This window comes from Solea solea, chromosome 3 (genome assembly GCF_958295425.1).
Source record: "Solea solea chromosome 3, fSolSol10.1, whole genome shotgun sequence".
NCBI lineage: Eukaryota > Metazoa > Chordata > Actinopteri > Pleuronectiformes > Soleidae > Solea > Solea solea.
The window spans coordinates 6711008-6734759 of record NC_081136.1 but is presented as its reverse complement, the minus strand read 5'-3'; the positions used below and the strand labels follow the sequence as shown (position 1 = coordinate 6734759).

At 42.4% G+C, this 23752-nt stretch overlaps 3 protein-coding genes across 5 annotated transcripts in view; 1 reads left to right on the top strand and 2 right to left on the bottom strand.

The window, feature by feature from the left end:
- Positions 1 to 1795: 1795 nt before the first annotated feature.
- On the bottom strand, positions 1796 to 19467 carry c3h4orf54 (chromosome 3 C4orf54 homolog). 2 transcript variants are annotated; one of them, XM_058624890.1, is made up of 5 exons: positions 19211 to 19467; positions 16607 to 16714; positions 13374 to 13441; positions 7916 to 12724; positions 1796 to 2097 (listed from the first exon to the last, which is right to left on the bottom strand). In XM_058624890.1, the coding sequence occupies exon 4, from the start codon at positions 12500 to 12502 to the stop codon at positions 7928 to 7930; it is 4575 nt and encodes a 1524-aa protein (XP_058480873.1). In that variant the 5' UTR covers positions 12503 to 12724; positions 13374 to 13441; positions 16607 to 16714; positions 19211 to 19467; the 3' UTR covers positions 1796 to 2097; positions 7916 to 7927. The 2 variants fall into 2 exon arrangements, with proteins under 2 accessions (XP_058480873.1, XP_058480874.1); XM_058624891.1 differs by lacking the exon at positions 19211 to 19467 and having other exon boundaries at positions 16607 to 16758.
- On the top strand, positions 17940 to 23694 carry hacd4 (3-hydroxyacyl-CoA dehydratase 4). Its single transcript, XM_058624896.1, has 7 exons — positions 17940 to 18213; positions 19249 to 19355; positions 19450 to 19577; positions 19672 to 19781; positions 20684 to 20790; positions 21730 to 21837; positions 22637 to 23694. Coding segments are annotated over exons 1-7 (645 nt in total). The 5' UTR covers positions 17940 to 18211; the 3' UTR covers positions 22720 to 23694.
- focad (focadhesin) overlaps positions 23325 to 23752 on the bottom strand; it is a 37720-nt gene continuing 37292 nt past the window's right edge. For both annotated transcript variants that reach the window (XM_058624888.1, XM_058624889.1), the window contains one exon: positions 23325 to 23464. In XM_058624888.1, coding sequence (XP_058480871.1) covers positions 23391 to 23464 — 74 coding nt within the window. In that variant the 3' untranslated portion in view covers positions 23325 to 23390. The remainder of the gene's footprint in view (positions 23465 to 23752) is intronic.

The window sequence follows — 23752 nt, the reverse complement described above, 5'->3', positions numbered from 1 at the left end:
AGTTTTCACTTGCACACATGCCAGAGACTTCTCCAGTTCCACATCAGCTCATTAGTTCCCAGTTCTCATCTACCGCGCTGCGTCGACACTTTTAAGCAATTCATTTGTTTTGGTTTTTTTAAATGTCTGCATGATGTACAAATAAAAAGTGTGATATGGTGAAAAACTTCGTTTTTTTCCATCAAAACAGGTTTTGCACAAGGTCTTTTTTTATGTTTATTGAATTTCCAAGATGCACAAACCCTATTTATAAACCGTATCTAACAAAATATACCAGACAGTATATGTGACGCACAAAACATCTGAATTCTGTACATTTTGCAAATACATTTTCCATCAAATCAACTTTAACAACTGTCCACATTTTCATTTTTGAGTTCACATTTCTCTTCCTCCACTGTGCCACCACCACCACCACATCACTCCAAAATAACATCGTCCTCAGCTCTTCCCTCCACGACAGTCCTACGCTCTTTTACCCACAGTCACGTCAATCATCATCTGTCTGTCCACATGGTTCATACACAAGAAACTACAAAAGTCCCAGAATCATACTCGGAGGTATCAGGCCCTCATGACACCCGAGGGAAAACAAAATTTGTACATGTACACAAATTGCTGCAGTGTGACAAAAAAAAAAACAACACAGTGAAAATACTAAATAAAAATGATTAAAGGTCTGACACACTAGTACTGAAACACTAATATCATAGCAGACTTGTAAAATGTGAGAAAGAGTATTTAAAAAGTTATGTATGTAAATGTTTTATTTTGTCCGAGCGCTAGCAATTTATTTTAAGATACAGTATTTAACCATATTTTTTTGTGTTTAGTCTTTAATTCTAGCAAATCCTTAACTCTACACCTTAAAAACAAACTTAATAAAAAACATGTGTCAAAATAAAACACCTCTAAATTAAACAAGACTATTTCTATTTTTAAATACAACAATGAAGCATCCATTCAAAAATAAAAGTTGTTGGATTTGTGTTAAGCAAATGCATAGATTGAGTTAAAATGACAATAAAGTTGCATATTTCCAACATCAAAAAAAATAAAATAAAAATATGGACTGTCCAGCAGGTCCGCAGTCTGTGAACTTTTATGTACAAATAGACAACTTTAAGTCAACAAAGTCACCAGGAAAGTGTGAACCAGTTTGTAAATCACACACAGCGTCGTCTGCTGGACAGAACTTTACATCCCAGTGAAAAAACAGAGCAAAGATTTGACTTTTTTTGTGTGTAACGGGACACGTGAATGCACACAAATAGGTTCTGCCTGGATGCAGGAAAAGTGCATGGCTAAATATACTATTATAATAAAAAAGAAAATCATTATATTGTTATCATCATGCTGGAGCCCAGTCTCATTTTATCTTCTACAAAAATACACAACAAAATATCCCCCCACAAAAAAACAACACAACCTGACCAAAAAATATGAATATGTTTACCACATGTTAGACAGCCTTTTTCTACTGGAAACCTCAGCGTGTAAAGTACCCACTTTCCTGCACCAAAGTCTATAAGAAAATCTACGTTTATACTGTATGTAGCTCATGAGGACACAGGAGTCGCTGGTCTCCTCCTGACTCATTTGGTAAGTTGGTGTCACTTGGGTAAATTGGAATCATCAAAAGTCACACCAAAGTTACAAAAGAACACATTTGAAGTTACTGTTTGAGGCAGCAGTGATGTAAAATCAGTGATTTTCTCTATGGACTTTGGTGTGGGTGAGTAATCGGTCCACAAAGCAACACAAACTTCAGTTTCCAGACAGAAAAGTCGTGAGAACAGGTGGCAAACACGTCATAGACTTTACACTGGGCTAGATTTTAATCAGTGAACCTTCTGAAATCCTCATTTTGCTATCCATGTTTTCAACGATAGCAAGCAGTCAGCGCTGACTATTTGTTAGTACTTCATACAACATTCCTGAATTGTCCCTTTATATCGCATTTCTGTGAAGTGACTACATAAAATAAAACACGGAAGAAACGCTGACCTTATAAACATTATGTACAAATAGAAACAAGTGAAGCAGGATGTAAATAAGAGACAGGAGAAGAATCCAGCTTCCATCCAGAGTTTAGGCCTGTAGGAGACAGAACAAAAAGACACTTGTGTTAGCACGTTTGAACACAACATGAACAAGAAACCAAAGGTATGTTTATTCTAGGTAGGAAATTACATTAAGTTAGCAAGACACCACAGTGTTGTAAGTAAAGAAATCTGAAGGGTTTTCCTCAGTCACTTTAAGACTAGACAATCTCAATATGGACACACACAGATTATAATTGATCACTTAGAATTTATAATGTGAACAGTGAGTCAGGAAGATCAGATTCTGATCGAATATGCTTACAAATCCGATTTGAGCTTCAGTCCAAACAAGGCCTTAGATCAGGGGTGTCAAACATACGGCCCGGGGGCCAGAACCGACCCGCCAGAGGGTCCAATCCGGCCCACAGGATGAATTTGTTAAAATTTCATTTCATGTCAAATACCATATTTTTCTCTTCCAGATACCTGTGACTAAATGTTTGTGCCTTTTTAGATCCAGTGTAATGTGTAAATAGTACATTTAGCCACGATATTGTTGAAATTGCACTTATATTTCTCAAGAAATTTCATGTTTTGTAAAAAATATTCTTCATTAAATGTAAAACAAAAGGAGAAAAAAGGAAGGAGTTCTTGTTGTTCATAGGTTATTATGCTATTATTTTACTATTCTTACTGGTCCGGCCCACTTGAGATCAAATTGTGCTGTATGTGGCCCCTGAACAAAAATTAGTTTGACAGCCCTGCCTTAGATGGTAACAATCAGGTGGGTATCAATCACACAATGTCCTCACCCTAGCTCATCTAAATTGGACCAAAATTGACCAAAAATGGACAGCATGTAGTATTGAAGAAGACATAAAACAAGACATGTAGGAAAATATTCAGGAAAAAGTTTGGGAATGTTACAATTCAAGTGAAAAGTTTTCATTTCATTTGTCATTTTGTGACAGACTTACATACAAACCAGGGGAGTCCCCCTCTGGTGGCCATTCAAGAGAATACAGGTTCAGGCACTTCCACATTGGCTTCACCTTCCAGGTGCATACAGTACATCCAGTTTTATATCCAGTCCATGCATCAAAGTAAGCTGTGATCCCAAATTGATGGGTTTTTTTTCCCCCCAAAATCTGGTCCCAGCAGATCCACAACAGCAGCAATGATTAAAGTGCCCTCACAATAAACAACAACAAAGTCCATTGAAGTGCATTGTTGTTTGTAAGTCATCCAAGATGCAGAGTTTGGTCTTTTTTCTTTTATAGTAAAATTTTCTTGAAAAGTGCATCAGGTTTTCCCACTGATTTGCCCTTGGGTGTTGGTCTGAACTTGGGTGTGTCTCTCTTTACACAAAATGTTATTTGTTCTGACAGATGAAAGTGAAAGTAAGACAAGTTTATCATATGAGAGGAATGATTTTGTTGTAAATCCTTCTGTTAGGTAGCACATTAGATTTGATTCTTGAAAAAATAAAGCTCTTATCATCCTAGTCATGATCCTCATGATGACCAGTAACTTACTTGTCTACAGGACAAAACTCTACCTTCATTTTCACTGGTAATATACTCAATGGTGTCTTGCTTTGCGTGTTAATGAAAGGAAACAACCTTTCGGTGAAAGTCTGTGAGAAAGTATAAATGTTGGTGTTTGTAAGCGGGTCTGAGAACGACAGCTTTCCTCTGTTCCAGTCGAGATGAACTTGGATCCTCTGGATCGTTTTCTTCACAGAGAGAACTTTATCTGTGTGTGGTGGAGCAAATGCTTTGTATTTACTGTCTTCAAACCAGATTTCCCAGGTACCGGTCTGTACATCCCCCCGCCTATTACCATATTCTGTAATCACGCCCACTGCCCAGTTTGCATGCTCTGTAACTTTCACATCCCAGGTCAGAGTCCCTGAGTTAATACTCTCTGATCCCAGGACTGTGGAAAAACAATCAAACCGTTCTGGGTTTTTCGGACGTGCAATTTCTTTCTCGTCATATGTTACACTTCTCAGATCTTCACCAAGTTGAAGATGTCCTGCAGCTGTGTTTGGGTCCAGAATCACAGGGGTATAGGTGACCATGTCCTTCATCTCGTCCCATATCTTGTAGGCGAGGTTTCCTGTATGCTTTGCTATGTCTAACAAAGATCCAGGAGCTAACTGTGGATCACCCTGCTGGGGCTGCTGCTTTACTTTTTCCACTGTAGCCTTGAAATTGTGTAGAAATGCAACATCTGTAGTTTTAAGTTCCTGCTCTGTGGTTCTGATTGCTTCTGAAAGTGCTGAAATTTCTCCTTTCAGAGTCCTAATCCTCAACCTCATCACGCTGCTCTTCTGTCCCTCTTCCATCTTCAACGCCGCGATCCTGGTCATTTCTTGTTGTTGTAGAAAACACCGAAGCCTCTTAAACTCTTCTTTAATCCGCGTCTCTGCAATCTGTGCCTGAATCTCAATTTCCTTTTCCGTGAGATCCCAGTCAACTTGAACTTGACTCAAGCGCTCAAATTTTTCCTGTAGGGGCTTTAAGGATTCCCTGAGCCTTTCCCTGTACTCCTCTGCAGCTTCATCAATGGGCCGGAATCTGTGTTTGGCATGTGTTTTTGAGTCACGACAGACAACACACACTGGCTGCTGATGATCCAAACAGAAAAGCCTTAGTTTCTCAGAGTGCAGACTGCAGCAATTCCCTGGTGCTGAAGTGGCGTTCTCTCGTAGAGAAACCTCCCGAGAGAAATCTTCACACAGGTTCTTTAAGGTCAGGTTACACAGTGGCTCACTCTCTGTTTTTCTTTTACAAACTGGACACTGACGAATCACTTTGTCTGCCCACCAGGTCTGCAAGCAGTCTTTGCAGAAGCTGTGGCTGCATGACAGCACAACAGGGTCTTTGAAAATTTCAAAACAGACCGGACAAGTAAGGCCCTGTTTTAATCGTTGAGCCATGATCTATCCGAATGAAACACGGAAATAGAGATCAAGGGATCTCTATTTCCGTGTTTAGAGAAGAAGTTCGAAAAAGTTCCTTTGAGTCAGCAAAGCAGAATTTCAATATTGCCAGTTCCCTCCTCTCTTACTCCTTCCTGTGTTTGTTCCTGTGTGGTGAGAGAGGTGGGTTTAAATCCTTCTGTCCTTCCCTGCGTCCGTCTCCTCAGTCAAGAACAGTTACAAACTGTGACCTGGTTTGACACTTACTTAATGGGAGGAGTCATGTCGGGGAATTTATCACAGGAAACTAAGATAACCAATAGTGATGATGCACAAAACTGAAGAAACCAGTCTTTCAGCATGACAGACTAGCATAGCAAACATGGCAGGGTTTTAGTTCAATTCAGCAAGTTACACAACTTGTGTATTTGTATAATGCGTCATGTAGTGTACCAACCTTGGGTAAATCTCTCTTAATCTGATAAAGTGATAGGACTCAGTCAAACATCCTTCTCATCTGTCCTGTACAATTCATGTTTAATCTTTTGCAGCACACATTTGCTTTTTCTAACAAACAGGCCTTTATACAGTGTATACATTTTAGTTTTCTGGTTTGAACTGCATTGACTGGGGCACTTATAATTTCCGCGTCTGGATTTAACAGACACAAAAGGGGGAAGTGAAACAAACGCAAGCAACTGTGGTTGTCTGCTTCTGCTGACCGCATCCTTTCTTCTCATATCACATGCACTTTTTGAGTGAAAAGAAATTGACGGGGCTAAAAATATTAACCTTTGGCTTCCCAAACCTTAACAGTTAATCTGTGAGTTTGTGTCAAATTTAAAAGGAAACTCCTAGTACTGTACCCAACCCTTATTGACACTAGTGATGGCCTTATGTCACTTTTTCCTTGTCCAATATCCCTACAATGATTATCTACTGATATTTATATCTGTCTGAAACAGTTACCTATTGACGATCAAGCTGGTCCAATATCTGATCAAGTGATTTTGACTGATACAGACACTGAGTATTGGAACGGCTCATCCAGACTTGACACTCAAGATTTAAATTAGCAACCTTTGAGTTTCTTTTCACCAGCCGGTCACACTGCAGACTATTGACTTTATAAACAAAACTGATCCCTTCAGTATGTGGGTGTGTCGTACGCCGATGAGAAGGGGAACTCCAAATGTTCAGCCGAGGTTATGTGCTGCCATGCCACACGTTGTGTTTATGTAATTGCCGATCAGTGGCCACATGAACCTGTCCTCTCACTCTCGCTCTGTCTTCAAATGACTGATCCTATAAAAAGCCAGCTGACCCTGCTGCGACTCTGACCTGCCAGGCAGCCCGTCGATGTCCGGCAGCAGCTGAAGCTCGCCGTGTATACACACATAACAGACACCTGCCACCGCCTGACCTTTCACTACATGTCCGACGTGCCACATGCACACCTTGCCAGTGAAGAAGTGTATATCAATCTAATCCTCTACGTCTGCCGTGAAATCAGAATTCACCAGCTACTGCTGAGGGGCTCAGATGCACATGTTTCATTATGAAGAAATTACTTTTTGTGTTATTGTTTAAGCTGTACTGCGTAACCTTTTTTTTTTTAGATAGTTTAGTGTCTTGTTGTGGGGAGATTGCGGGCTGTCTCCACCCCCTCTACGGTTTGTTAGCAGAAAACCAGCCTTGCAAGTTCAAGGCTTCCAACAGAGTTGCTTCACGTCACTACACGCACACAAACACACCCACACACTAGCCAGCTAGCAATGTACCAGCTATAAGATCAAGGCAGCTATAGTGTTATTTTAGATCAGAGTAAACTTCAGACTGACTTTCATAAAATATGTACTATGAAAGAGTGACCAGCCTTGCAAAGTCAACTTTAAATATTCCACATTCAAACCATTGTAAAACAAGTTCACACAATGCTGATTAAGCCTATCAGCTCCACACAACTCTGAGTTTCTCAATATAGCAGCATTTAGATCTTGTGCCTTCGATGTCCATGTGCTGCTGAGTACTTTTTTTTAGAACTCTTCACAAAATCCTATTTAAAAACACTACTTTGTTGAAAACAAACCAAAACAAAGGGAACCATGATGTTGCCTTCCTTCACTTACTACTGCAGGTTGTAATAAATCCATATGGTAGAAAAAAAAGGCTGAATCTACTAACCTGAGTGGTTGTTCATGTGCAACCCGAACATTTGTGATCACACAAACCAAACATGTCTAATGCTAACATGCTACGACGATACACTGGAATGGACTGTGGGATCAGGTGCACATGTGTGGAATGCCAGGAGGTCACAGAACTTAATTTTAGTATGAACTGGACTGCAGGTGTGAATGCACTGAAGGAATGCTAATGGCCACGGAATGCAGAAATGTATGTTATGACATTATAAATATGGAGTTGATTGATTTGGAAATATTGACAGTATTTGCAATTATTCTGACATTTGTTGAGATTTCAAGTCTTGCTGTAATACAGTTTTTGCTGCGTTATATGGAACATTACCCACAAGATCATATCAATTTCTTTTTTATTCCGGCTTCTCCCTCTCTAGGGGTCACCAGGCAGAATTGTTATCCAAGCTTGGATAAACCTGCCATTTATCCAAGCTTGGGAGCACCACAAGGAGTACACTTTAGTCATTTTAGACAGCCCAGAAACCATCAAAATATTGACTACTATACTCTAGTAGTCATGTCTTTAAAATGTATGTACTGCATCTTTTGTAAATGGCCTAAAATACAAAGCAACAACGAACAGGAGGATAAAGGATTGATCTTCAAAATTTGTCAATTTTGAAGATCAAACATTTTCCTTTTTCTTATCAGATTGTTCTGCTATGATGGTCTTGATTTGAAAAGATTAAAATGTAAATTCAGTCCGACACCAACTCATCGTTGTATATGTTAACTCGACTCACCTGAGCTGCTGTTCATCTGTGTTCCACCACAAAGCTCATGGTGGTCCCATCAAAGGAAGGCGGGGCAATTATCCGTGGCCCCTGCTGGGACATGATGCTGATTACCGGCTGGTTGAAGCCCTGCACTGGCCTGCTGGTGGTGGCCTGCTGTTGAACACCAGAAGCTACGTGGGGAGACTTCCCTGTGGCCATGTAGAAGGGGCTCTCCATGTACATTCCCTCAGTCTGCTGCGACGACGCCTTCTCCACCTCTGAATGCATCGACATTTGTGACTGCACCAGCGTCCGGGCCGGGATTACTGAAGGTGTGGGCATAAATCCTGGGTAGATCATATAAGTATGTCCGTATGCTCCGGGACTGAGGGCCAAAGGTGAGATGGGCATGGGCAGAGGGGTCATGGGAGGCTGTGGCATGGGCACATCTACATACTGCCCTGTTTCTGGGTCAAAGAGACGCTTGCTGGCCGGCTGCACCGGAGTGTCCACCAGGTAGTAGTTGCCAGTGGTGGGATCCAGGAGCATCTTCCTCTGCGTGGCCTGGAAGGGGTCTATGGTGGGAGCAGGGGTGATTGCCGGGGAGAAGCAGTACATTTGTGGCTGATTGGTGCACATGCCCAATGGCAAGGAGTGGTAGATGGTAGCAGGAGGGATTTCTGGAGTACACGTCCCCATCACAATGCTGGAGTGCTTTGGGGTCTGACTGTGGTTTTCCAGGCCCCTGGTACCAGATCCCAAGTATCCAGGAGGAGTGGTAGGCTGGGAGTGAGTGGTGGATGTAAACAATGATGTATTATCTGCAGGTGCGGGCTGTCTGCTGCTGCTGGCTTGGGACTTGAGCGGAATGGTTAGGTAGTTCTCATTGTCCTGTGAAGATCTGTCCACCTCCTTCCATTCGGGGCCTTCATTTCGGCTATACCTCGGCTGGCTGACTTTTAAGGACGTGGGCCGTTTGGGGGATTTTGGGACAAAGTGTTTGTCACTGAAAGGTGTTTGTGTGGCGCTGTTTGGCTGAGTCACCTTCGCGGATGTGGAAGCCTTGAAGCTGGAGCTGAGGCTGAACATGTTTTTACTGCCAGTGGTTTGCACTGTCTTAGCAAAGAGCCTATCGTCAAAGCTGCTGGACGTCGGAAGGTCCTTATAAAGGTCTTTGTTGCCCCGCTTTGGCAGGTTCTCACCACTGACCAGTGCTCCCGCTGCTGCTCCCACCACTGCGGCCACTGATGATGTTGATGGTGGCAACTTGTCAGTGCTGGGACATGAGTCTCTTCTGACTATCTTGTCCATGATGAACCCTCTGGCTCCATCCTCCTCAGGTCGCCCATGATCCTCTCCGGCTAACAGTGGAAGCACGTGGCTGTCTGTTAGAAGCAGAGGCTTGTTTTTCCTTTTCCACTCATTCTTATCATACACATAGAGCTGCTCCATGGTCTTCACAGCCGCCTGGAGTTTCTCCAAAGCCACCCGATTTGCCATTTTTGATTCAGGCTTCTTCTCTATTATGTCTGATATTTTTTCCAGTTTCTTTGAACCTAATCTGCTCTCAGTTTTTGAACCAACGCCTCCCTCTGAGGAATTATTAATGGCTGCTCTCCCTGCTGCCCACTGCAGTGGAATGCTTTTGGCGCCCTCTGGAGATGATCTGTCTACCTCCAATGTTTCTTGTTTAGATAAATCAAAACTCCCACATTGCTTGATGTTACTATTTGTATTCACAGACTGACATTTAATCACAATAGGTGACACAGAATTGAGATTCCGATGTGGCATTTGCTTCTTCTGCTCTGGGTGACTCTCCACTGAGGCCAAGTTTGATTTGTTATCATTGTTATCTAGAGAAACAAAGTGATAGGAGCTTTTAACCAGTTTACGCACGTCCCTCACTTGGTGAATGGGTGTTTGCAGTTTGCCTTTATTATCTCTAATGTCTCTAACCATGAAATGTGGCACTTTGTCAGAGGACTCACCCTTCAGAGCTGCAGCCAGCACTTGGCTTTTTAACTCGTCTGTTCTGGAGAGGCTCGCTGCGTTACAGTCTATATTCGGAGCGCGCAGCTTGGAGACGCTGAAAGGCTCCGCTTTGTTGTCCCTGACGCTCCTTAAGTTGATTTTAATTTCGGGAGATTTGGATGTAGTTCTCCTGGAGTCTGCGACGCATAGACTGTTGTCAGAGCGCAGCTTGGTGTCTCCTTCACCCCCGTACGGAGAGTCATCTCTGCTCTGCAGCTGCTCTCCGGCTTCTCCGTCACTTTGCAGCAGTTGGATACTTGGCACAAACAAATGAGACATTTTGGTGGCTTTGCCGCTCTCCGCGGAGCTCTGGTCCCCCTCGCCAGCTTTATTGTCAACTGACGGCGGCTTCTCCTCCTGAGTTTGATCGTTTTTACGATCCTTCTGAAACTCTAGCTCCTCGTCCTTCCAGCATCTGAACGCGCTATTCTGGCTGCGGAGGAGCGTGTTTTTAGACGCGTCCAATGTGCCTTTTTTAGTGTCAATTCCAACCTCGTTCGCCGGCGGCTCCAAATTAGTTTCTGGTGCGTCGTGTCTTCGAGAGTCGCTCTTCGTATCACACGAGCCGCTGTCCACGATGTCCCCTAATTCATCCAAGCACATTATGGCATAGTCGGAGCTGCTCTCTGACAACCTGGAGCTCTGTGTTTGCAGCTCCCTGCTCCCTTTGCCCCTGTGGACACCGTCGCTCTCATGGTGCACAAAGCACGGAGAAGGCGCGTGGAGCGGCTCACTTATCTCCCCTCTCTCCATCTTGCGCTCCTGCTCGAACTGCATCTTCTTAGAAATCACATTTTTAATGAGGCTCGAGGCGAAGATGGCTTTCTTGTGAGTGCCTTCCATGGTTTTAGACGGCGGCTTGCTGGCCTCTCTCCTCTGCGCGCTTGGAAAACTGTCGGTAACTTCATCCGTGGAACGTGATCCTGCAGCGTTTTGTGCAAAGTCCGTGCGTCTTTCACCGCCGGGCATTCCCGAGTTGACATTGCACCGAAAATTCAGCGTCTCTGTGAGTGTAATCACTCCACTGTGGCCCTGGCTGAATTTCCCCATCAGCTCTATTTTCTTGGTGGATGATGACGCGCCGTGGGGATCCCCACCCAGAGTGAAAATTTTGCTGGTGGCCGGTTTGATGCTTGCCAGCGCGATGCCCTTATAACCTATATTCTCTAAGTTCTTGGCTATTTCAAACGAGTTCTGGCGGGAGACAACACTTTGGTCCCGGCCCTGATGCGGCACATTCATGTTGCCATACTTCAGGTCGACAAACGTGGACCACCTGTTGATGCCACGGTCTGATGCTGAGGACTCACTGGAGGTGCTGAAACCGAAGGCGTCAAAGTAAGGATAAGCTAGACTCTTGAAGGCTTTGGCTGTCAAGTTGCGCACCTCCTTGTCAGCGTCGTCCAGCTCACTCACGGCGCTGGACGCACCGCTGGAATACCCGGTGACCTCTTTCCCCCTCAATTTGCCGCCAAAGTGAACGCGTCCGGGCAGAGCTATGAAACACTTTGCCTTGTCACACAGCGTCTCAGCCTTCGCATCAACCCCCCTCAACACATAACGACTCGTGTCCCCGGAGCGCCTGGCATGATAAAGAATATTTCCCTCTTCTTGGATGTTGCCAGGGTCATTTATAGCTCGAGAAGTGGCTGTGATTGACAGGTGGATCTGTCCCGCGCCGGAGCCGCTGCTCTGCTGCTGCTGGATCTTTGACACACTCTCATCTGAACTGGAGATCTTGGCCGCATCGCACAGATCACTTTCCATCAGAGTGCTGACTGTTGCTGCGCCTTCACGGCCGCCGTCCCCGCTGCTCTCCCCCATCGCTCCATCCCTGTCCAGAGCCGCGTAATCGACAAACGTGTACACCTGATTATCATCCTCCCAGCTGGTGGAGGAGCCCACCCTGGGGTCGTAGTCCCCCTCGTGGTCGGATAGCTCGCACAGCTGGATCTCGTGCGTCGTAATGTAATGGGACTCGTCCTCTGTTGCGCACGGGACGCTGTCATCAGAAAGCACCACGCTGACATCATCCCCCTCCTCCTCAAAGTCATCAGACTCGCTCCTCCAGCTCAGATAAAAGTCCCCACAGTGTAATTCTTCTTCTCCTTCTGGCGTTTTCTGGTCTTTATCGCTTCCAGGTTTACCTGGCTGCGTCATGGCGCGCGCGCGTTTGTCGTCCTCCTCTGACTTTGCCTGAAGAAGATGATGAATTGAGGACGACAATGGATCAATGGGACCCCCCAGCACAGCCCCCGTGCGTTTCCCAATATCAGAATCATCCTTATTCATAGTTTCAATTTCCCTTTTTATCGCCAAGTCACGGTTTGGTGCCGTTGCGCACGGAGCTCTTGCGCTGCTCTTGTCAGTAAGGACAGACATTTGGTTTCTTGGGCCAAAGCGACAGTCTTTCCCCGCTCCTGTCCCGCCTGTCCTCACGTACCCCAACTCCAAATCGGCGTATTTGCTTTCCTCCGTCTTCTCCGGTGCATCATCGTGTCCGTGCGCCGGTTTTTGGAGCACATACTTCACCGCCTGGAGAGTCGCCGGTGTCTCCACGCAGCTCTGCTCCGTGTCCATGGCTGAAGTGGCCGCAGATAGTTCTTTACATTGAGTTTCCGACAGACAAGAAGCGACAGAGATGGATGAGCCCCCCCACCAACCCCCCTTCCCCACCCAGGATCTGTCCTCTGTCCCTCAGACACGAGCTGGTGCAGTGCGCGCACAGCGCAGTCTCTCTGATGACATGGAGCCGCTCCAAACATTCCAGCTCCGCGCATCATGAAGCCCAAAGCAGCGTATCTAAAACTGAGCGGAGACATTACTGACTACTGTCTGGGCCACACGGTTCTCAAGCTGGGGTTTGCAGACCCATAGAGGACCAGCATGCAAAAATGGGTAAATTAAAGTAAAAACACAAATCAAAGTGCATATATAATTTTGGGAAAGTGGAACATAGAATGCAAAAAATCCTATATGTTTTCCCTTTATTTTTTATTATTTTAGGTAAATCCAGGGGTGTCTCAATCAAGTTTGGGGGGCTCCAGGGGCCGGACTCAGCTGTAGCAGCTGCAGGGAAAAACAACCCAAAACAAAACGGTAAAATGGTGCAATAATGACTGAATGTATCTCTCCAACTGACTTAGTTGAAATAAAGTTGTTGATTTTTTTGTTTTTGTTTTTACATGTAATCATCTCTATTAGCTGAAATATCACCCAAGGTATTTATTCATTGAATTGTCCTGTAGTTTATTTTGTTGTTGCTTTGTTAAATGTATTTATTCTCTCATTTTAGGGGCCTATTATTGCATGATTATTGGGTGAGTGATGTGCAATGTTTTGATTGAAGTTTGGGTGGAAAACTATACTATAGTACTATAGTAGAGAGATCATTATGCAATAAAAATCAGGCTTATGCAGTTTGTGTAAGTGAAAGTTTGGTATGACTAACCTTTTCTTCTGACCTTTGACCACCAAAATCATCTGTCCCAGATGTGAAAAAAATCCCTGCAGGTCTTTCTGAGAATAGAGAAAACGGTAGCATTATGTTTTTGTTATACTATCATATTACTTGTTTTTCCTCATTTTAACCATCACCACTTTATGACCACAGTTTCACTTTGTATCCTGGTTGCTGTGACAACAGAACCTATCTGACACATCTAATGACAAGTAAATTTAGCACAAGCACATCTGAGGTATCAGTGGATAACATGATAACATGTCTGTGCAGACACACACCTCACCTCACTGGCTGTTTTTAAAAATACATGTGCAGCTCAAATGTAGGCTCCACTGTAAAATGTTAAAAGTGCAGTCATGTCAGATGAGAGGATGTGTGTGTGTGTGTGTGTGTGTGTGTGTGTGTGTGCAGGGGTTTTATGTCACCTCACATGGAGACAGTCTAGCAGATAAACACCCAAGTGACAACAACTCAGCAACAACTCACTTCAGAGTGGACTGAGCTGCTGGTCACGTTCCACCGCTGTGGATCTGAGCAGGTTAGTCTGTGTCAGTGGGGGCCAGTCTGAGGCCAGGGGCCCCTTTCACAGATGCCTGAGGTTCCACAGCATAAATAGGTCAGGTTCAATCTCTCATAATTCTCCTCTAAGGACTCATGAAGGACGGTGTCTATCTGATGATTTTACTGAGTGAGCTCCATAGTTAAAGCTGCAGTCTGCAACTTTTCAGACACAGAGTGATGCATCACTACGACACCCCGACTGATTGAGGGAAGGCGGAGCAATAACAGCTACAATTACAATTATAACGAGAATCTAATTGCAGCAAATATGCCCCGCTTACTTATGTTAATCCACTTTGTTTTGGGATTGAGAGCTTTTATTTTGTAAAGTATCCAGCCAATTAAGATGTCTTTGGAAGAATTATCGTGGTAAGTCTAAAAAAAACCAAAATTTGATTTTTATGGACATGATCTCATTAATTTAGTAAAACAAAGTTGTTTTTCTGTTTTGTTTCAAATTATTGCATTTGTGTAAATTAGAATGAGACATGTCCATGGGTGGCAGCACCACTGTCAGTGTCAGGACGTCCGCCAGGAAGTCCAGTCTAATTGGAATGAATAACTGGGCATGCTGATGTTTCTCTAGCAGCAGGAGCCGGAATTCACCACCAGTCCACGATTACTGTCGCTGTTGGTAGGCAAAACATGTCCCCACTCCCCCTCCCACTGTCAGCAGTGTATAACTACTGTAGACAGTGAATGGGAAACCAGAGAGGACTCCTGAAGCCTGAGTGGATGAAACTCTGCTCTACATGTGTCAAAAAACTCAACATATATGAGCTGCTAGAGTCACTGAAATTATGTAACGGCTGCTGCTTTCACTTGTTTAAGGGGTCGGCAAATATGTCTTCAGACATTAAACCAACTTTTTTGTGTTTTTGGTGTTTTTTTTAACTTATTTGGACAGTATATTACCTCCACCTAGGAGGGCAAAGACATTTTGGGATGTACATTTATACATAAAATAACATTTATAGATTAATGGGGTGAGAAGGCTAGTGTGTCCACATGTCCCTGACAAGCTACTATAAGGTTGACTTTAAACTTGACACAAATTTTTCAGAAATGTTTTTGTATAAATATGGGGTTCACTGGGTCTAGTAGCATGAACAACCTCATATGTTGATCTACATGTTGACTGCAGCACAGTTACTTTTATCCCGGCTGCACAAACAGGATATATTTAGCACACTATTTTAGCGACGGCCTGGTGACTGCAGGTCTTGAGGAGATACAGTTACTTCTGGAGTCCACATTAAAACAGCAGGCAGTCCATCATGTCGCAGCATTCGTCAAAAAGAATTAAGAAGGCGACATAAGTGGTTGAGGAGAGGAGTGCACCGCTAAATACTCCAGTCCTTTTCACTGCAATCACTGTCAGAGTCCACTGTACATCTCCAAAACATAATCCAAATTAAATTAACAAAGGGCAAAGTTAAAATCATAAAAATAGAAGCACAACTATAAAATAACCTGATAATAATAAACACGACAAAACATGACCACGGCCTAGAAATGTTCTTTATGTTAATCCGTGTGTTACATTATATTTTGAAGATGGAATTTAACCCTGGCAGCAACATATATACTGTAAAAGCATATCATGAACACTTAGGTCATATACTGTATGAAATAGCTTGTGAAAGTCATCTAGACACAGCAGGACGTCTTCTTTAGCCGCTAATAGACTTATCCAGAAATTTCACTCTGCTCAGCTCATCTGCTTTTAACCCTGTCGTTCAGAGGCACCTGAGCAATATGTTACAGATTTACTGTCTCTTTTAAACTCTTCACTGGATAGCTGGCTAACTGTTTATCTGCCTCAAAAAGCACAGTAGAACCAAAACATAACAACAATAAAAATTGACCAACAATAATGTAAAAACTATCAATCTATCACTAGCTGCTTAGCTAACTATCTATCAATCTATCACTAGCTGCTTAGCTTACTATCTATCAATCTATCACTAGCTGCTTAGCTAACTATCTATCAATCTATCACTAGCCGCTTAGCTAACTATCTACATACTAGCTTGACTATCTATTACTTACTTAGCTAACTATCTACTGTTAGCTACTTCGCTAACTATCATCTATCACTAGTTGCTTATCTATCTGTTGAAATTCAAGGGCTAATTAACACAATACATTACATGTCATTTAGCAGATGCTTTTATCCAAAGCGACTTACAATAAGTCTCAGATTTTCTCTGCATGACATGAAAGTCTATGCAAAGATTAAGTCATGTCCATATAATGTCTGTAATGTCATTAAGGATTTAATTAGAGTCAGAAAGAAAAAAACAAGTGTTACAACAACCACGCTCTAACCCGAGACATTATCAAATTGCACCATGGGAAATCCAGTATGTGAGTGAAGTGTGATATTAAATCCCCGGGACTTCCCGTTTAACACCAGTGTATCACAGGTTTATGTCCGCTCTCATGCCAGCTATCCAGCCTTTAAAGATGAAAACAGAAATTCAGCACGATAGTTAAGAGCCAAATTTCAATGATTTATTGTCAAATAAAATGGAGGAAAGATTGTGTCTTTGTTCCCTCACAATGATCACTATATAATATTCTGTATATCGTAGCATGTTGTCAAATTGTACATTTTGTCAGTGCAACTGACAGACTACGTCTATTTTGTGTCTTACCATTGAGCTGCAGAATGTCACCACACAGCTTTACTGTGCTGGCCTGGTCAGAAAGGTCACACTGTGCAGGTTCTTGAGTCCAGCGCAGCATTTGATACAGAAAATCATCTGTAATTTCAGAGGATATAGGAAGGTGTTAACAACGAGCTGAGGTCCAGAGACTCTTAGAACCCACACTAATCCGTTCTCCATCTGTCGCTGATCATTCATCTGCAAAGTGACATCTCAGATCATACACTTTACATCCCCTTTGATCTCTTTCTTTAAACTGGACACTCTGGTCTGGAAGAAACACTTTAAGGACAAGCAGAAATGATGCTTCATGTGTTGGAATCACTTTTGGCCAAAAAAACATTGTAATTTACTAATTCCAAACTCTTCATCTCTAGTAATAACAGTATTGGTCGTTGTCATGTGCTGCTTCAGTGGAGCTAATGTTCAGGAGAAATACTGAACTGAATCCTCTGTAGTGTAGTTTTTTTGTCCACCACTAGAGCGCACTGCATACTGTGTTACTGAGTAGCACCAGTAACCATTAGAATTGTTTTGGTTTCTCCATTTTAGAACATTGTGAGGAAATTCTTTCAAAATCAGTACAAACTTTCATTTAATCTCAAGGATTAAGTAATCACTACTAGTTACTATGAGAATTATTACAGACCTGTTTAACCTTGTGGACACTATCTAAAGAGAATCATTTAAAATGTGGCACAAACAAGACCTCAGGACATCCTATGGCATGAAACAGTAGGTGGCGTCGTAAACAAACAAGGGAGACCATTACCAAAATATCAACTTAACTGCTTTCTTGCACAAAATTCAAGCACTTTTAATGACCCATGTCTATATAACTCACACACTTTCAAGGATTTCAAGGACTCGTGGAAACCTTCCCTATCCTAAGCACTTTATGGAAGTACAGTAGCCTTCACATACCAGAAATGATGTTGTTTGTTTCTTTGTTTTCAAAGTAAGCTTCAGCATACGGAACTTTATGAACTGTGGTTAAGACGTTCAAACGGAGGAGAGCAGCATTAGACCTTTAAGTGTAGAAGAAGAAGAATAAAAAAGTAGCATTTGGGCAAGATAGCTGCCTCTGTACAACAAGGCTCTCGCAAAAACTACATATTATTACAAATTCAAATTGATGAAAGACTTATACAGATAATATAATAATACATAATTACATTATGGCAAGTAAATCCGTCTAAATGTCGCACTCTGGACCTTTAATGAAAGAATGTGTGCCTTTGTTTTCTTGTGTTCTTGAAATTCAGCTCATACTTGTCTCTCAGGGGGTTGGACTATTCCATGTCAAACTTTCACACATGGAATGTCAACTTCCTGCTTTCTGTTAAGTAATGACAGCTCCAATCAGCCTGAAGAAACAACAACCAAACAGAGATATTGCAGCATTTTTCTGCTGCCACTTGTGAGGGAGGATGAAGTAAGAGGCAGGTCTCGGTTTACTGAAGAGAAGCTGGGGTAAAAAAAAAAAAAAAAAAGTCTCTGCTCTAACTCACACTGGGATTCTGAGCTGCTGCTGCTGCTGATCCCTCTTTACTGGCAAACAGAAGCGACAAAGACAAAACGACAAGGGGAAAAATGTACGTGAGTATTTGAGTGGGAGCTGCAGCATTGTGTGAGTTCTTACAGTGGGAGGAATGCTGTGTTTTTCTTAGGGCGTGTTAAGGAATGACAGGCAAGTCTGTTTCCAATCCCAAAAAAACACCTAAATCTTTGCGCAGAAGACAGGTTTGAATTCAACGTAAAATAGAAGTTTTTGTGTGGATTAATAAAGTGTGGTCGTGTTGCAACAAAGCATTCCTTAGATCTAAATGAAGACGCGTATTCAAATGTGATGAGGAATTAACAAAAGGGCAGTTCTTTTTTTGGACTTCTTGCTGTTTTGGGGATGTCAACAAGGCTAAAAAGTGCTACTTTGCTACTTTGTTTCCTGCCATTATTCACACTTTTGCATCTACAAATGCATTTATAGTACCTTGATATTTACAGTTGCCTCATCTTGCATGAAAAAAAAGTTCCCATGATGTGGTTGCTTACTTCTAGCTTGTAATTAAAGGGGCCACCAATATGCTAACAAGCATAATGGTGGACAAGTGTTAGATAAATCATCACTAAATATCCCAATACAGCACGTTTATGCATGATTCTAAGGTAAAGAAAGGGATTTCTTAGTCTAGTGTTTTCCAAACTTTTTATATGGGGAGCAAATTTGTACATAATACGACACATTGATATTGTTTTGAATAGTTAAACTAGCCATATCCAAGGAGACTGTATTTTAGGCACGTTATTTAGAAGCATGGTTGTCAAACGCAAGCTTCCTCTGGTGGTACTTGGGGAGGAGCTGACTTGTCTATTTATGCCACTGTATTCACTTCAAGGGCTCAATATTTTCTCAGGTGGTGCTTGGTGTAACAAGTTTGAGAACCACTGATTTAGAAAACTATATGCATAAATTATTAGTAAAAGCTAAAAAACAAAAAGACTGTTGATGCTCTTTAGACTGGTCCCAATAAAAAGTCATACAATGCAAAATCTCCACTCATAATTAACAAAAAAAAAAAGGTGTCAACTTACCAATGAAGTGATCCAAGAATTTTTCTTTTCATTTACAGGTTCAGCTTCAGGTTTGTTTACATCTTCTCTTATAACCTGTTCCAGTTCTGTGGCCACACATGGATCCTGTGCAACACCATCGCCAGGTTCCTCACTTTTGGCAAAGGTGACCTTTAACAGAGAAAATTAGACACACTTGAGGGAAGCAGGAATAACTTGGATTGTGCTAGAATGATAAAATATGCTGTTGAACTTCTCAGATGCCTTAGCAGACACATTCCACTCTGTGGGCTTTGTGATGAGCCTTTGCCAGCTGCTCTCCATCCTCGAGCTTTTCCACATCGCAGATGGGATTGAGAAAGCCAGACTCCTTCCTCGCTTCATCCAAGTGAGTCATCAAGACCTTTAACCTCGCTGGAATCCCCTTACTAAACATGCATGTTTAGTAAGTAAACAGTTCTGCGTTACACTTTCTTTTTCAGGTAACGGAGAAGAACCTCCTGCTGATCCTGGTCATCATGTTGGAGGAGATCCAGAGTGAACCAGTTGTGTGTGTCCAGTTCTTGTTGTGGAACATCTTGGACCTTTTACGGTAGAAATGTCACTTATAGAGTGTTCTGCCTTGAAATATATTTCACACAGACAGGATATTCAGCATTATTGATCAATAATTCCAGATAAACTCTTCAGCATAATCCAGAAACCAGCAGCCGTATGGTGTTTTTCATCCCTGCATGAATTGCGATGCTAGGTATGCACTGAAAACCAAATCAGAAGAACAAGAAAACTAGTGACGATGTTACAACACTTACTATTTTATATCTTTTTCTTTAGTCCCATTCCCAATTGATGTAAATGATAAGACGCTGTCCCACACTGTAAAAAGTAAGGTTCGCTATGAACATTCCTGGCTAATGGCTATGCTAAGGGTCAGAATTTGCATCAGTGCCAAAAATTAAGAAGACAAAGAAGAAACTAACATGTCTACACTGGTCTTTCTTGGGTTCCCAGTAGGGGTGGGAATCGCCAGAGGCTCCACGATACGATTATATCACGATATTTAAGTCAAGACATATTGCAAAAATACTGGACATTTATGAAATCATATATTGTGATTTACTTACACAACAGCTCTAGTGAGGGTGAGCACTTGGCACCATCTAGTGGACAGAAACGTCAATGGATGTTTATGCTAATCCACGAAAACATCAGCCAAAAAACTGCCACACAAAATATCACAATATTTCACTGTACCGATCATTTATCATTTATTTCACTGAGGTTAAACCTACTCCTGTTAGATCTTGTCAGGCACCATGTGAACCAACTGGTTGCACAGGTTATGTTCACTACAAAGGTATATGGAGAGGAACAGCAAGAAAACAGGCCTTTGCTGAACTGAATTTGGTGTCAGAAAGGGCACCGATATCTATCATAAAATGTTAAAAGAACTGCACTGGAATCGTAACTTAAATGTGTGCCGTTTGATGACAGATATCCACATGAGCTGCTGCGAGTCATGGGCACACCGTCGGTCACCATGCTGAGGACCCGCTACACACTCTGGATCCCCCTGTATGTCCTGTCAGTTGCCACAGAAGGTGACGATTCCAACCTTCACTTCTGCCACTGACCTGAGAAACATCACATAAAAACAAAACACAGTACCAGCTACGCTTCACTCGTAACGTATTGCAGGCTGGCGTTGTGCAAGGGAAGTGGTGTGCATACAGGAAATGAGTTGACAAAGCAGAGGTGATGATAAAATGTCAGGAAGTGTGCGTAAAAAGGGCAGTCCGGTTTAGTCCATGTGTGAGGGAACAGTGTTGTTAACTGCAACCAGACACACTTACTGTGTCACATCACAGTCAACAGTGGCATTGAAACAAAATTACTCACAAGTACTCACATCCAATTTTAGTAAATACTTGGTGCTGGGCAGAATTGACATATAACTAGAAGCAAAAATGTCTTTAGTGCCAACCAGGTGACGTTTCAGGCCAGTGCTAGGACCCAAAACATCACGTGGTCAGTAATTAGGTGATTTTTCGGGGAGCAACAACTGGTGTGTCAACACTTTTCACGAGTCGAAAAAGTTAACAATCGGACATGGCTTTTAAGCCATACTTTAAAGAACTTTTTAGTGAGGTTTTTAGTACGGGTTTAAATAATCTATTGTACTTTTGGTGCCTTCAAAAATGGTACACGTGAACTTTGTGAGCCCACGATTCGCAAAGGCAAGGAAAATGCCACTGAGAAAGTGGTGGTATGTTAACGTAATACCACGAACTTAGTTCATAAATTCAGTTTGCACATTTTTTTCAATGAAAATTCTAAACGATTCCAAGCTTTATGAGATATGATAATGTATTGACGTAGCATCGACCGAATAAGTGACTTCTTTTAAAATGTTAGCATAAACATCACAACTCGCAAACTCCCTGAAGGGGAATGTACTTTTAAACGCGGTTACAGTCACATTTGAAGATAATGTATAATGGACAATTAATGTATCATTTTCTTCTCTCTCATCTTCTCAGGTGTCACTTTGTACCAGGCCCTGCCTTTACTTGAGGCAGCAGGACCAAACTCAATCTCCATTCATCCCCCCTTCATCCTGCTGTTCTACCTGCCTGTTCTCGCTCTCGGTAAGATCAGTTATCCAGAGTTCATTGTACTACAAATTCCTAAAAAAAACGATCCAGATGGACTGCATGGACACGTCTCCACAAGAATCAATTTGGCCATTTTCCAGAACTACTTCTTGTGCCAGCTCCCTCGTCAAATTTCCACACAGTGAGCCCGCGTGAGAACACAGCAGGAAAAGCTTGTGTTAATTCAAAGGGAACTAGTGTTCTGCCTCTCGTGTGACGTCACCTCTTGCCTGAATGTTCTTCTTCTGCGTTCTTTGCGTGTACATGTTAGATTTCTCGTTGTGGCGTCGCAGAGCGTCCCAGATGCCAAATCTCTCAATCGTTCCCGACATTCAGAGGAGACGACAGGGCCACAACAACACACTGTAAAAAAAAAAACGTTACAAGAAAGTGTATGAACGCAGAAGAAGTTCCCGTGTTGCTTCCTTTTCTGGAAGAAACAAATCCGAAATAATTTGTCGCAAACTTGACTGCGTTCCTTATTTTTCTTTTCTGATTGAGAGGTTTAAGAGATGGGTACTGAGACTTTTTAGAACATGAAGTTTGTGACGCAATGATGAAACTTTATTTTGATATCATGATGTTGTCAGTGGAGCCACACTTTACCATGATTTCCTCCCTCTAATGACACATCATGATCATTTCATGTCTAAATACATGTATAATACTTTTGTTTGTTTTTTTACATACATGACCTTTCATATCTGCAGAGATCACATGCACAGACAGTTGCATGAATGCAGCATTAGCATAGACACAATATTCTTATTCTGCCTGCATGTCGTCTTTTCAGGAGCCACGGTGACCGTGTGGCAGCTGCTGAAGGAGAGGCAGCGCCACCTGGATAAGTTGAACAACAAGATAAAAAGAAGATGACACATTTTAGACAAAGAACTGGATGGGCACGGAGGAATTTAGTCTCACGGGTTCTGGTCAGACCTGGTATTTAACATACATCCAGAGAGATTTGATTACAAGTGGACAGTGTTGGGTGAGAACATTGTCCATCTTGTGTTGTGTGGATGTTCAACATGCAAACGCACTGTTTGCAAGGACAGAATTATGTTTTTAATAGTATAGCTATGTACGACATCCTGTGATTGTGTGAGTTGTATGAGAAAAACTGAGTTGGGGAAAAACATGAATTACCATTTAGGTCTAGTGAATCCCCAAAAATGCCAACTATGAATGTGTTTTTTTGTAATCTGACCCGAGGACATTCTCAGGAACTGGGGGCGTTCAGACTTGGACTATCCACTTGAGATGAGATCACTCAGGACTGATGTTAAACAGGGTCAAATAAACTTGAAAGTTGAGGACTTCAACAAATCTGAATTTGATTTGTCCATGTTTTTTGAAAGATCCACAAAAGCAGCATTTGGTTTAATGCATGTTTCTATCCGAGCTCATAAAAGCTGCAGCGAGCCTCCACACATCTGCTGCCGTCACTGTGTCCATGTCCCACAAGCTCGGGCAGGACAGACGCAGCTCTGCGTGTTGCAGAGCCGGAACTGTGTATGTGTTGCCATGGTTACATTCTCTGAGGGCTACCACCCGTAAGCTCTGGTCCACACGGCCTTCTTCTTGAACTCAGTGGAGGACTTGAGCGCCAACAGAGCAGCTGAAAGCACAACAACAACAACACAAAGAAGACAATCATGTAAACTACAAGGACTTTTTCCTCATGTTTGTTTGTTGCCGTGGTGACTGTGTGATGGAAGTGGAACAGGAAAAGACACAGTCTGTATTTTTATTTTGGAAATTCTTTCCAGTAGTTAATGTTTCTGTACATATTTTATGTTCAATAACAATGTTTGCCTTTTATTACATGATAAAGAACAACTTGGGTCACATTGTTATTTTATGTAGTTCAATTAATGCAGCATTCAGGGAAAAACACGGCCTTTAG